This window comes from Acomys russatus, chromosome 19, assembly GCF_903995435.1.
Source record: "Acomys russatus chromosome 19, mAcoRus1.1, whole genome shotgun sequence".
Taxonomy (NCBI): Eukaryota; Metazoa; Chordata; class Mammalia; order Rodentia; family Muridae; genus Acomys; species Acomys russatus.
This window is the reverse complement of record NC_067155.1, coordinates 47,675,807-47,690,834: the sequence shown is the minus strand read 5'-3', so window position 1 is coordinate 47,690,834 and position 15,028 is coordinate 47,675,807. Positions and strand designations below refer to the sequence as shown.

Below are 15,028 nucleotides of genomic sequence, written 5' to 3'. Positions count from 1 at the left end.
TTCCATCTGGGGGCGGGGCCTGGCCTAAGTCCTCTGGCTGCAGGGCTAGACTAACACGCTGTCGGCCCTTGCTGATTTCTGCACTTTTGCTCGTTTTGTTTACTTAAAAATACTTCAAGAGCTGGAGCTATAGGTCAGTGGGTAGCATTTGCCTACCATGCCCTAGATTTAATGTCCAACAGCGAAAAAACAAAATTCCAAATTCACTATTACAGCACATTGATGGCAAAGCAATAAGAATAAAGGAGGCACACCTACCACCTCGTCTCACCCTGAGAGCGCCACACTTGGGTCCTCAAAGAATACCTGCAGGTCCCACCCTGGAGGCAGTTCTGGTGGGAGAATCAAACAGAGAAGTTTTTGTTTTTTCCTGATCACGGTGGCAGTGTACCCATCAAAAGCCAAGAGAGGGAGGGAGGATTTATCTTGGCCCATGGCTTCAGGGGCTAAAGTCCATTATGTCAGGGGGAAAGTTATGGCTGCAGATGGCCCATGTTGGTGGGAGCATTAGCCCTAACCCTTTACATTTGGGAGGAACAGAAGGCTAAGGTAGGAATGACAGAAAGTGGTCCAGGCTATAGCCCTCAAGGTCTGGTCACCAGCCACTCACTTTCTCCACCTAGGCCTCACTTCCTAGAAGTTCCACAACCAGACTGGAGAGATGGCTCAGTGGTTAAGAGCACCAGTTGCTCTTCCAGAGGTTCTGAGTTCAATAGCCAGCACCCTCATGGTGGCTCACAACCATCTATAATGGCATCTGATGCCCTTTTCTGATCTCTTTCCTCATGCAGGCATATATACAAACAGAGTGTTCGTATACATAAATAAATCTTTAAAAAAGAGGAAGTTCCACAACCTCTCACCAGCTGAGAAACAAATATTCAAACACAGGGGTCTATGGAAACCACAACACAGGGAAAGGAGATAGGTTAACACCAGCAAAGAGGGTGGAGCTTCCTCTGAATTTCTGTGTCCCTCCTGTGGAGCCAAGACCCCTGTGCCGGTAGGTATTGTCAATTTAGCAGGATATAGAATCTCCAAGGAGACAAGCCTCCTTTATGAGGGGTTATCTAGATCAGGGCAATGACAGGGGAAAGCCTTCTTAACTGTGGTCTGGGGGTCCCAAACCCAACAAAAAGGAGGAAGTGAGCTGAGCCCCAGCATTCACGTCTCTCTGCTTTGTGACTGTGGATGCCATGTGACCATTGCCTCAACCTGCTGACCCCACCAGGATGGACTGTACCCGCCTCGAACTGTGAACCACAGTAAACCCTACTTCCCTATGTGAGTTTCAAGGTGGCTGTGCACAGCAGCTTTCCTTCTTTACTGTCTCCTTAAACATTTATTTATGGCAGAGGGTTAACACACATGTAGACGCTCAAGAACACTTCCAGGACTTGGTTCTCTTCTACCATGTGGGTCCCTGAGACAGAACTCAGGCTTGCTGGGAAATGCCTCTAACTTCTAAGCCATCTCACCAGCCGGAAGCTTTCGTACCCCCACACCCCAGACAGGGTTTCTCTGTGGAGCCTTGTAGCTTTCATTTGTAAGTGTGCTGGTATTCAAGCTAAGTATCTTCAGGATGGGGTGCACTTACCAGAAACATGCCACAGTGAGTTTGTATTCCCCAAATATATACCCAGCTGGGCACTCTCTGTCTAGCACTAAGGCTTCAGGCAGCAAGGCAGAGCTGAGGGGGAAAAAGGAAGGAAGGAAGGAGGGAGAGATGGACAGAGAAGATAAGGAGAGAGCATACTTTTTATTAATAAAAACATTCAAACTCTAAAGATAGAATCCTTTAGGTTGTGCAGGCAGTCTTGCTTTGCTTTGTTTTGAACAAAGTCTCATGGAGCTGAGGCTGGCCTCACACTCCCTGTGTAGCTGAGGGTGCCCACGAACTTTTGATCCTCCTGTTTTGGCCTCCTAAATGCTGGGATCACAGGTATATGACAATAAGCCTGGGAACAAAAACAGGTTTAAGGTTGCAGTTCTTTTTTTTTTTTTTTTTTTTTCCCCTGAGACAGGGTTTCTCTTATAGTCCTGGCTGTCCTGGACTCACTTTGTAGACCTGGCTGGCCTCAAACTCAGAGATCCGCCTGCCTCTGCCTCCCAAGTGCTGGGATTACAGGTGTGCACCACCATGCCTGGCTGTAGTTCTTTTTTTGTTTGTTTGTTTTTGTTTTTCAAGACAGGGTTTCTCTGTGTAGCCTTTGCTGTCCTGGACTCGCTTTGTAGGCCAGGCTGGCCTCGAACTCACAGGGATCTGCCTGCCTCTGCCTCCCGAGTGCTGGGATTAAAGGTGTGCACCAACAGCCTGGCTGCAGTTCTATTCTGCATGGTGGCTTGTACCTGTATTCACAGGAGGCTGAGGCTGAAAGACTGATACACGTTGAACCAGCAGAGGTTACAGTGAGACCCTGTTACAACAACAACAAAGTCTATGCTAAAAGCATGCAGGCAGCATGGGGACCAAGAGAATGAAATAACCACTAAGTGACTTTCAAATTAGGCCCCACTTCCGAGCCATGCATATTGTACATTATTGTTTTCTTTCCTAGTGCTGGGATTTAAACCCAGGTCCCTGGCCATGCTAGGCAAACACTTTGCCACTGAGCACTTTTTATGTTTTTCAGTTTTTAAACAAGGTCTCATCAGTTGCTCAGGCTGGCCTTAAATTCTCTCTGTAGCCCACACTGGCCTTGAACTTGTGACCCTCCTGGTATTACAGGCCTGGATGAGTCGTTCAGGAAATTTGTATTAATGGTTGTATTATATCCACTGACAGTGGTGTTGGATTGTGACCTCTTCTCCCTATGAATGGGACCTTTTAGAAGAAAGGGCCTTTTGCAGTTCAGCTTAATGTGAGATGACGTCATGACTCAGGGCTCTACTTCAGTGACTGGTAATCCCAGGAGAGAAGAGTCAGAGACAGACATGCAGAGGGGGACGATACAACTAGGATGCGATGATCATGTCACTGAAGCCCCGTGGCTACAAACCAAGGGATGGCCACAAATGAATGCCAGCACTCAAAAGCTCAAGGGCGAGCCTTCAGGGACAGCGTGGCCTGCCCACTCCTGCGTTTCAGACTTTCAGAAACTTCCCTGGGAGGGTTTGGTGGTGCAGGCATGTCAGAAGACAAAGAAGAACCCCGAATTCAAGTCCAACCTGAACTGCAGAGTGGATTCAAGGATAGCCTGGGCAACTCAGTAAGGTGTTTGTCTCCAAGTAAAAAGTAAAAGGATGCCTGAAGGGTGTACCTCATTACTAGTGTTTGCATAACAACCCTGAGGCCTTGAGTTTAATACCAGGGACGGGTAAGGAATCCATCTCTGCCCTATTAAGGGACCCAGTTTGTGGTATTTTGTTAAGCCAATGTCATCTTGTAACTATCTTATAAATAGGACCGCTATGCTGCACACATTGGCTGTTGACACGGCTTACAAGAGTTCACTTTTAAAATCAAGCTTTTTTTTTTTTACTTGCTTTGTAGACCAAGCTGTCCTTGAACTGACAGTGATCCGCCTGTCTCTGCCTCCCAAGCGCTAAGATTAAAGGCGTGTGCCACCACCGCCTGGCCGAAATCAAGCATTTAAAATGCGTCACACATTTTAAACTAAAAAAAAAAAAAAAAAAGAAAAGAAAAGGGCCAATGTTTGATATAAATATACAATTGAGCATATGCTAGAAAGAACATATAATGGGACACTATATATCCACATTCACACATACGGCGTCCTTCATCTAGGAGCGTCCCAGCGCGCTGCTCATAAGGGCCCCTCTAGCTAGAGGAGCAGCCATGACTCCTAATCTGGGAAGCCAGCTCAGAATGACTGACATCTCTCACTTTCCAAAGGCAGAAAGTCTGCGATCAGGGGCCTCCAGAGTGGGGGTCTGGAAAAGCTGCGTCCCTCTCCTGGGTCCAGGCATGGTGAGAAGGGCAAGAGAGCTCCCGGGGGACTCTTGTGTTGTTGACACTCTCTCAGAAAGACCAGGGGCTCACTATGTAGCTGAAGCTGGCTTTGATTTCCCTTCTTCTGCCCTGAAAATGTTGAGATTTAACACACACACACACACACACACACACACACACACACCAGCCTTTCTGGGGACACTTTTCCTTTCATTTCTCTTTTTCTTTCTTTCTTTTTTTCAAGACAGGGTTTTCTGTGTAGCCTTGGTTGGGATTAAAGGCATGCATCACCATGTCCACCTTTTTCCTTTTTTTAAAAAAAGATTTATTTATTATTATGTATAGTGTTCTGCCTGTATCTACACGTGCAGGCCAGAAGAGGACATCAGATCACATTATAGATGGTTGTGAGCCACCATGTGGTTGCTGGGAATTGAACTCAGGACCTTTGGAAGAGTAGGCGGTGCTCTTAACCATTGAGCCATTTCTCCAGCCTTTCTTTTCTTTTTTAAGATAGCCTCTGACCCAAGCTGTCCTCAAACTCCCTAAGTAGACAAAGATGACCTTAAACTTCTGATCTAATGCTAGGAATTGAACCCAGGGTCTCCTGCATCTAGACAAGCACTCTATCCACTGACCTATATCCTGAACCACAGGGAACACTTTGATAAGGACATTTCCCTGTTTGTGAGGCTCCACCTGGGACCTCATCACTTCTCAAAGGCCCTACCTCTTGATAAAGTCACTCTTGAGGGAAGAGTCAATAGGGAATGGGGTAGGGAATAAACAATCCACACTGTGCTCATCTGTAGACACAGAAAGCCAAAACATAAGCCAGGTTGGCTTGCATGGGGTCCTGCGTTTAATCCCCAGCACTACTATAAAACAAATCAGAACAATCAGAGAGCTTGTGTCTATTAGCCTCTCTGGCCCACCTCTTACTCCCCCTAGCTCCTCAGCTCAGCTGCACAGTGGTCTCCCTGGAATCTCTTTATAATTGGTCTGCTTGGCATGCCTTCCCTCACCTTCTGTGGTCCTGTTCCTCCCTTGCTATCTGAGAGATAGTTTGGAGTCATCCCCTGCCCAGCCATCTCCTTCCTCCTTTCCAATTTGGTAGTCATCATGCTTAGGACAGCTGTCATTCTGTATCCATGGGGACTGAGTCTAGGAACCACCTGCAAGCCTGCAGATGGTCAAGTCTCATATACATAAAACAATGCCACATTTGCATATAACCTATGCTTATAACCTATTCCGAGTACTTTGAACCCTTATACCTCACACAATGTACACAATACGTAAGTAGTTGCATAGTAACTGTATTGTTTGTTTAGCCTGGTTTCTTGAGACATGGTTTCTCTGTGTAGTTCTGGCTGTCCTGGACTCACTTTGTAGACCAGGCTGGCCTCGAACTTACAGCATTCTGCCTGCCTCTGCCTCCTGAGTGCTGGGATTAAAGGCATGTGCCACCACACCCAGCATAACTGTATTGTTTGGGACACAGAAACAAGAGACACTCCATATACAGTTAGTAAGAATGCAATGTCCTCTAATACTTTTAGCATGCAGCTGGCTAAACCCACAGATACAGAACCATCTTTTACAAAGAGAGCCACCTGTTTACCTTACCTAGTTCATTTCTAGCCTGTTTTGTTTTGCTTGCTTGTTTTGACAAAGCCAACCCTAGAGCTCCCTGCACAATGTGCAGGCAGTTCCGCTAAAGAGTGTCCTCTCTGTTAGTGTTTATTATCTGTATGAGCTCAGAGAGGGCCAGCTTGTAGGTAACAGCCACTCAACCCAGTAAAAAGAGTATGAGACAACCATCAGGGGCTAGCTCAGGTCTAAAGTAGGCTGGGAGAAGCCATATAGCACATAGGCTGGCTACAGTGCAGGGCACAATGTGCCCTCTGCACAATCCTAAATTACAGAAGAGAGATGAAACCAGGATGCCAAGATGCACAGATATCTGACATATCTCTTCGTTTGGCTTTTTAGGTGAAGAGGTTCTATGACAAGATGACCAGTCATGTTTCATGAGGGCCACATTCTCCCCTTAGGAAAAGCCAAGCATCTGAGAAGTTACTGACATTCATCCCTAGGCAAAGGAGAAGGAAAGTGTCTGAAGGTTCCTTATTCCTTTGCAAAGAAAGCAACTCTGATGGAGACTGCACGAATAGAAAATACTAGTCCTGCACATCTGTTAAATGTTTATCTGTGTAATGGTTCCTTCCACATACCATTAAAGTTCCAATACCTTGGCATCTAGATCACCATTATTGTATTTTATTTTGATCCTCATGAACGCTGACCCAGCGCTCCTCCTGGCCCTGAAACACCATGACTCCCACTGCTGTTTCTGATTGCTCGCTGTGTGTTCAGAAAGCTGAAGGTCCAGTTGATGGCTCAATGGCTACTCAGTGGGTGTGGGTTATGTTCAGGGCTCCGTGCCGTGCCCCATGTTCCATGCTGAATATGAAAGACAGGTGACTTTGCTTTACTGAGGAGACAGAGAAATAACAAACCTGTGAGTCATTCTGCTCAGTATTTCCAACCAGGTGCTTTCACGGCGAAAGCCTGGGTGTGAGGCGGTGGCGAGACAGGGTAGTCAGGCTGCGGCAAGCAAAAGCGTCAGGGCAAAGCCTTTCTACAGAGAGACCAGTAAGTACATAGGCTCCGCAACAGGAGCAATCTTGGCTGAAATGGGATTAGAAAAGTTTGTGAGGACTCCAAAGAGCTACAGGGAGGGGAGGAACAGGGCAGGAGAGGGAGGCACAAACTAGGCCACCTGGCAGTGAGAGGGAATCAAAAAGACTGCAGGGCTGGAGAAGGGAGTAGAGTGGGGTTTTAAAAGATTGTTCTGTGTCCTTGAAGTTTTGATGGTGGTCACACCATCAACTCTTTTGGTACCCCATCCAAGCTGCACATCCAGAAGTTAATTACAAGAAAGTATTGGACACCATCCAGAGGGAGTCTACAACAGCATCAGTGTGTGTGTGTGTGTGTGTGTGTGTGTGTAATGAGGTGTTCAACACCTGAGCCAGCAGGGGATATCTCAAATTCAAATTATACTATAGCATTTGGGGGCTCAGAAGAAAAACACAATTAGCTATTTTGTTCACTGCTGTGACAAAAAGCAAGTTTAGGTGAGGAAGCGTTTACTTTGGCACAATTCCATGGCACGATCTATTATATCTGGGGAAGGTGGGAAGTGTCATGGCAAGAGTGCGTGTGAGGTGGCTAGTCACACTGTGCCCACAGCCAAGAAGCAGGGCGAGATGAACGCGGCTGCCCTGCTCGCTCTCTCTCCTATTTATTCAGGTCGGGGTACAGCAGAGCTTCAGTCAAACCCTATCTGTGAGTACCAGAGACACGCCCAGAGGTTATCTGCTAGGCAACCCTAAATCCTGGAGACTAGCCGTCACATGCTACAATCCCCTGAACAGCCACAATTTCCCCCCCCAAGGCTGTACAAATTATCCTGTTTATAGCCTCCCCCTCCCCACCCCTTACCCACCCCCAGTTCACGTACATGTTAAGCAGCTGCCAAGTTTTAAACTTCAAGCTAAGAATAGGTTTGCAGTTCACGTTGGATGGCAAAAGCAAGTAGCTGTCAACTAGGCAGAAGCAGACAGCAGTCTGGTCAGTGCGGGCAGGGAATGGCATGGCCGATGCCCACTTAAAAGTGTGCTTCTTCCTAGGATGAAGCTCTTTGTAAATTCCAAGCTTGGGCCAGTTAGTAACAAAAGCCAGCCCACCGGATGGTGCCATTCAGCAAGCTGGTCGTCAGGACAGGTAACTCCTGATAAGTTCTCAATGGGAGAGGGTCTTGGGAGTAATCTCACGACCTAACACCCAGTGAAGCTTTTATCAATACTCTGAAGCAAGACCCGGAACTAGGAGGGTTGACAGCTCTCTCCTAAACTCTCCATTTGGCCACATTCCTATCCGCTATCGAACACAGCCCATGATGTAGCCCCTCGTGGCTGATTTAAATGACACATACCCAAGAATATAATTTTATATTTATATAAATAGGCAACTGACATCACATTACATACACACATACATACATACTATGTACTAGTTTTTGTGGTGTAGCCGGGAGCGGTGGTGCATGCTTGTAATTCCTGCACCTGGGGAGGCAGAGGCAGGCGGGACCTGTGAGTTCCAGGGCAGCCTGGTTTACAAAGCAAGTCCAGGACAACCAAAGCTACATAGAAAAACCCTGTCTCTAACTGCCCCACCCCAGCCCCCCACCCGCAAAGTTTTTGTGGCACACAAAACCACCACCTTCTCATCTTTCTTCCACTTACTGCTTTCCCCAACATTATCATTTCTAACCATAAAGGAACGGGTGCCATCTGTTTCCTTATCTCTGCAGGGGATTCGATAAAAAGTCTTGTACTTTTCACAGTAGGCAAGCGCAGTCTACCATCAAACTACCTGCCTAAGTTGCCCAGGCTAGCCTAAGGCCTGTGCTGGCTCCTTTTAAATGGCATATCACAAAGTCACAGCAGAGCCACACGCTCTAGGTCATCAGAGATGAACTCTCCATTTTCCTAGCAGCATTTGGGGAGTGGAACCTTGGCTCCCAGCAGGCCCAATCTAACCGTTGTTTCCCCAGGCCCTGGTCACTTGGAGCTCAGGAGGGAGCCAGGGTGGAATCTTCTGAGAAATGGATTATCCACAAGGGCCATGCAACAGAGGGTTCCCGTCCCATTCTGAGTCCGTACCACAGCCAGGACCAGCAGGACTCCACGCATCTAAGGCCAGGCCGCGTTCACCCCTGGAACGCCGGGCTGACGCAAGCCAGGCCCCGGGCACGCGCATTCTCATTCATTCACTCCATCGATTCTGCAGACGCCCGCCCCCCCACCCCCCCCCCCCCAACCCCCCGCCCTCAGCTATCGCCCGCCAGCGAGATCTCTCGTGTCTGTGGAGACGGGACTTGGGGAAGAAAGTCGGGCGGTGCCCGATGAGCAGCAGCAAGCGACAGGGAGACAGCACCCGCCTTTCCCGCCCACGAGGCCCGGGCTAGGCCGCCGCCCGCGTGACGCGCGGCCTCCCGCAGTGAGCGCATGCGCGCGGGAGCCCGCGCTGGCCCACGCGGACCTTCTGCTCTGCGTGCGTGCGCGTTCCCGCCCGCCCTCCCCACGTGACCCGCCGCACCTCTCCCGCCTTCTGCGCTCGGACTGACCAGCGGAGTCGGATGGGCCGTGCGGACGTGCGCGTGCGCGTGCGCCGCGTGGTTGGGCGCGGCGCCGTTGCTCCGCCCCTTCCAGGCTCCTCCCCCTCCGCGCGCCGGCGTCCGCTGCGTCTCCGGCATTTGAATCGCGCTTCCGCCATCTTTCCAGCTTCAGTCGGACGGGCGCGGAGACTCTTCTGGAAGGTAGCGGCGGGGCCGGGAGGGCTGGGCCGGGCGCGGGCGGCGGCATACGCTGGGTTCTCCTTCGGGTGGGCGCGGGGCGGCGGCGGTGAGGAGAGTGAACGGGCAGCGCCCTGGGCTTCTCAGGCAGCTTCCCTTCCCCCACCGTCTCACGCCGCGTCCCCGCCTTCCCGCGCGCTCTTCCCGGCCGCGGCCTTTGTGGGGCGCACGTGCCGCAGCCGCTCTCTCCCGCAGGATCGCCGCGATGGCCGCCCAGGGAGAGCCGCAGGTCCAGTTCAAGGTGTGTGTGTGTGTGCGGACGGACGGACGGACGGGCGGACTGGCGGGTCGGGCAAGAGGGGGAGGTCGGGAGGACAGCATGGCGGGAGGGAACCGGGGCCGCTCACGCCACCTTCTTCCCAGCTCGTCCTGGTGGGCGACGGCGGCACCGGGAAGACGACGTTCGTGAAACGCCACTTGACGGGCGAGTTCGAGAAGAAGTATGTAGGTAGGTGCGGCGGGGCTGCGCGACCCTGGGCCTGGAGAAGGCGCGGGCTGTGCGTGGCTGACCCTGCCGCCCTGTCCCCGCAGCCACCCTGGGCGTGGAGGTGCACCCGCTCGTCTTCCATACCAACAGAGGACCCATCAAGTTCAACGTGTGGGACACAGCCGGCCAGGAGAAGTTCGGGGGCCTTCGCGATGGCTACTACATTCAAGGTGAGGGGCTGCGGAAGTGGGCCTGGCCGGCGGCGGACATGTGCCCCGGGATGAGCCCGGGACCCAGCCGTTGCTCGGTGACAAGGAAGGAAGATAAGGGATAGAGACAGCGTCGCTTCCAGGGAAGTCGTGACCTGGTTTGAGTGGATAGGAGATGATTTATTTTTTTATTTTTTTTTTTTTTTAATACGAGTCGCCAGGGGTGTCATTCGATCACATGCTGTGTCATGCTAGGCATGGTTTGGGGCAAACTGTGGCTTTACAACTTGATGGGGCCAGGGAAGCTGTTGGGTTTTGAAAACTTTTTTGGTTTTCGAAACTTACATTGAGGTATGTGCAAAGTGCTTACCTGTGAATATTTCCATCTTTAAGAAATTTAAAGCTAGCCAAATTAAACCTCCAGCTCCTGGAGACAGTCTCTCTCTCTCACATGTGAAAGGCAGCTGTGTCGTGTAAATCATACTAACTTTTACTTTTCTCCTTGAAAGTGATTCAGACATTTTAAGGTGAAAAGAAGCTCTTTTGGTGGTTCAGGACAAATGAATGAAAAAAGGTTTCTTGCGATCTTACTAGCCTGATGAGAAAATCCTTGAGAATTTTTTGGTCTCTTCCTGTCTTTTAGTATGTAAAGACACAAACGTGTTTATCCTCTGAATTGAAACATTTTAACCAGAAAATCGGGACTGTACGTTTGCTGCTCTTTAACTGTATCTTCGCCATCCCTGTAGCGCAGGTTACAGAAAGGACCTCAGATTTCCTTAAGGCATAGCATTCTTTAATCATTTAAGAATATATTTCTAGGTGGTGGCAGAGTATTTTTGTAGGTCCTACTCAGTGTAAGGGAGATAGGCCCTCTGGAATGCTGCTGTAATATTTTACTCTTGATAAACTTGGATAGTAGTGGTGACTGGGGGGTGTTGAGGGAGATGTAGTTGATAGCATAAATGGTCTTGAATTTTGATACTTTAATGTGAAGAGGAAGTGGAGTCAAGTGCCATGTATTACAATATTAACCTTTCAGGATTTGGGGAGGGGCTTCACATAGTGGATGACTGGATCCTGCAGTAGACTGAAGAAACATTCCCATGCCTTTAATGTTTTTCAGCCCAGTGTGCCATTATAATGTTTGATGTAACATCGAGAGTTACTTACAAGAACGTACCTAACTGGCACAGAGATCTGGTACGCGTGTGTGAAAATATCCCCATTGTATTGTGTGGCAACAAGGTGGATATTAAGGACAGGAAAGTGAAGGCAAAATCTATTGTCTTCCACCGAAAGAAGAATCTTCAGGTATGCTCATAATTGAATAATTTTTAGAAAAGATGGTAAGGTACACATACGTGTTCTCTATTAAGAGTTGACCAGTGTTCTATGTCTGAGTTTAAAGTGTCTTGGAATGGTGATTATTAAAAGAATGTCTCAAATATACATTCCTTTGTGTCTTAAACAGTACTATGACATTTCTGCCAAAAGTAACTACAACTTTGAAAAGCCTTTCCTCTGGCTTGCCAGAAAGCTCATTGGAGACCCTAACTTGGAGTTTGTTGCCATGCCTGCGCTTGCCCCCCCTGAGGTGGTCATGGACCCAGCGCTGGCAGCACAGTATGAGCATGATTTAGAGGTATTTGTTCTTTAAATTGTTTTCTTGTGTATGGGTTTTTTACCTTCATGTGTGTCTGTACTTTGCTTTGTGTCTGTACTTTGCTTCGTGTCTGCCGAAACCAGAAACTGCTGCTTTTGGATCCTCCCAGCCCTGTGGGTGCTGAGAATCAGACTCTGGTCACCAGAAAAGTTGGCAGTGCTCTTGGTGCCTGAGCCGTCTTCAGCCCCATTTGTCCTTACAGTTAGTGCTTAGGCCTGGCTTGGTCATGGTGGTTTTGATCTGGACTGTATCCTTTCGTTTCTTGCTCCAGGTTGCTCAAACGACTGCCCTTCCGGATGAGGATGATGACCTGTGAGAAAGTGAAGGTGGAGCCCTGCGTCAGAAGTCTAGTTTTATAGGCAACTGTCCTGTGATGTCAGCGGTGCAGCGTGTGTGCCACCTTATTTAGCTAACAGATCGTGAACTTCATTGGGATGCTGAAGGAGATGAATGGGCTTCGGAGTGAATGTGGCAGTTAAAACATACTTTCATTTTTTTTGGACTTGCATATTTAGCTGTTTGGAACAGAGTTGTTTCCTTCCTGAATTTCAAAGATAAGACTGCTATAGTCGCATCACAATACTCGGTGGTGAAATCTTGTTTGTTACTGTCATTCCCATTCTTTTCGTTTAGAATCAGAATAAAGTTGTATTTCAAATAATCTAAACAAGTGAATCCTCCCTTGCTTATAAGCCTATTAAAGCTGCTAACGTAAGGGCGCTTGTGCCATATTCATAGTTTAAAATGCTCTTGCCTGAGGTCCATTCTGTTATGTTCTTGTGCCTACTTTCATAAACATTTGGATTGAGTCATGACCTAACTGTCCTGTAAAGAGGTATAAATATTGTGATTTCATCTAAGATAATGCCTGCATTTTGCCAGGTGGTTTCACCTAAGAGTTCCTTTAAAGATTTTAAATATGTAGGCATTGGGTGTTTATGGCTCACAATTGACTGTTTCTGTAAGATTCAGAATGTAGGTTTCCATGTGTAATGTTGGTTCTTGAATGTGTTGACTGCTTTCAAGTGGTGGCTCATGCTCTGCATGATGGTCTCAGCACTCAGGAGTCAGAGGTGGTGGGAGGATCTCTTTGAGTTAAGGCCAACTTGGTCCACACACCAAGTTCCAGGTTAGCCAGGCCTGAGACCTGTCTCAAAAAAACAAAAAAACATGGCAGGCTGTGTTCTAGTGTCAGAGCATCAGGTGATGTCCTCCGGCCCTGGGGTTTTCTAGGCTGTGCAAGGAAGGAAATGGAACAGGAAGGAATACTACCACTGAATAGTAGGGGTGGGCATCTCGTGGGAAACCGTCAATTGAGTCTTTTTCTTAGTATGCGTGTGATCCCATCAGAACTGCGCTGTGCTCAGATGCCTTCTGGGGCACTGTTGGTCCAGTCTACCAAAGTTCTCTAAAGAGTGGGCACTTTTTTTTTTTTTTCCTACAAAGAAGGTAGAGTCATTTAAAATGGAGTGGGTGAATGGGAGGTGTACTGTGTGCTAGCTTCTGCACTGATGTCAAGACTCAGACTTGAATGCTGTGCTACCATCAGGTGAAGACCCTTCCCCTGACTGGGATGAAACCTCATTAAGATGTCCTGAATTAATACAATGTGTGTAAAGCTGGTGTAGAACATGGAACCCTGTGACTTAATGATTTTTGTAATAGTTAAATTTGGGGGCTGCTTATGTTTGTTTAGCCAGAGTGCAAAGGATTTACATTATTTACTGGAAGAACTGTTAAATATATATTGCTTCTGCTTTCCCTCAGTTTTCTGAGTCATCTCTAGTACTTGCTGTAGGAGTAGTGCATGACTTAAGATTTGAGGTATGGTCTAGTTTTGGGGGTACAAGCCTATCCAGTTTTTGCAAGCGGGAAAGTTCACCCCCATTTATAAAAGCATCCTTGAATAGATGGTTATAACTGGCTGAAGCAAAGTCACCAAGAGAAGCTGGGATGGGAAGAGTCAAGTATTTGAGAAACCATTTTCTTGGGGGCTGAGGGTGTTCTTAAACCAACATGAGCTTGGAGAGCGCTGCATCCTGGACTTTAAATAGAACTGCTTGCTTTGGTAGATACAGCCAGGGACACAGGCTAGGAACTGGTGGCAACTGCTTTGAGTTGTTGCTTGTGGATGTGGGTAGAGTGATGACTGAGTGGGCCATGAGGAGGGCAGTCGCCCCACCCAGTTAAGGTGCACCATGTCAAACCGTCACTGCTGGGTGTGATACAGTCAGTCCCGAACTGTCCCAGCAAATTTACTCTTGAAGCTTGAAGTGGTGCCGAGTGATGGGAATTACCTAGCCATCTAGATAATGGCTCTAATTATTCATAACCAGTAGGGCCATGTTGCCGAGCCCAGGCTTCCTGAGGTACCTGCAGCTGATATATGCCCCCCCCCCTTCATCCTGAAGGCTTACCAGCTGGCCATCTTAGCCTGTCTCTGCATTTTCCCCCAGTCCCTAAAACTGATCAGATTCTCTAGGCTCCTCCTTGCCTCAGTAAACAAAAGCTGAGCTGCAAAGAAGAGGCTCAGACCACACCAGCTGCTTGGAAGAAGCAGAAACCAGCCAAGCTGCCTGGAAGAGGTTTTAGACTGACAGGCACCTGGAAAGGACACTCCAGTCTGTTGAGCTGCCTGCAGGCTGAGCAAGGTACACTAGGTTCCTAGCTTTGTGAGCTGTTGCCCACGCTGGAGTGGGCTTTGGTGATGCAGTTGTCTTGAGTCATGTAAGTAAGGTGGTCATGTGTAGATGACTAGGTCCTGCTGCCAGTCCTCCAGGCACAGAATCCAGAATCCTAGAATCTGCCTGGACCAGTAAACCAGTAGCTAGTTTGTGAATAACATTCACTCTTTCATCCCTAACATGTCTGAGCCCTTCCCAGATGCTTCCTGACCAGTGAGGAATAACTTGCTGATAATTTGCTGTGACTTTGCAAAAGTCAAGGGACCAGCAAGATGGCTCAGCAGGTACAGGTGTACGCTGTCAAGCCTGAGAACCCACGTGCAATCCTCAGATCCCACAAGTGGAAAGAGAACCAGCTCCTGAAAGCTGTCCTCAGACCTCTATGTACATGCTATAGTGTGTGTGCCCTAACACACGCACATATTTAGGTAAATGTAATAACAAAACTGCTTTCATAAGAGATGAAATTGTACCACAGTTCATCTTATTTTTTACATAGTCCTAGTCACCACAGCATGGATGGACTATGTTCTTTAGATCTGGCCAAGGCATGCCCCTGTTTGTGTCCCGCTTTGTCATGCGCAGCTTTCACAGCAGCTCACGCCTTCTGATGAACTGAGAACCTTGGTTGGCTTAGGCCACTGGTTTTCACTCTGTGGGTTGAGACCCCTTGGGGCCAAACGACCCTTTCTTTCACAGAGATC

The 15,028-nt window shown here is 48.4% G+C and overlaps 1 protein-coding gene across 2 annotated transcripts; it reads left to right on the top strand.

Annotated features, from left to right (window-relative positions):
• The first annotated feature begins 9,183 nt into the window (after positions 1-9,183).
• Ran (RAN, member RAS oncogene family) lies at positions 9,184-12,310 on the top strand. 2 transcript variants are annotated; one of them, XM_051161409.1, is made up of 7 exons: positions 9,184-9,302; positions 9,534-9,579; positions 9,702-9,786; positions 9,870-9,995; positions 11,101-11,288; positions 11,449-11,619; positions 11,912-12,310. In XM_051161409.1, the coding sequence occupies exons 2-7, from the start codon at positions 9,544-9,546 to the stop codon at positions 11,954-11,956; spliced, it is 651 nt and encodes a 216-aa protein (XP_051017366.1). In that variant the 5' UTR covers positions 9,184-9,302; positions 9,534-9,543; the 3' UTR covers positions 11,957-12,310. The 2 variants fall into 2 exon arrangements, with proteins under 2 accessions (XP_051017366.1, XP_051017368.1); XM_051161411.1 differs by having other exon boundaries at positions 9,207-9,302; positions 9,518-9,579.
• Positions 12,311-15,028: the final 2,718 nt, after the last annotated feature.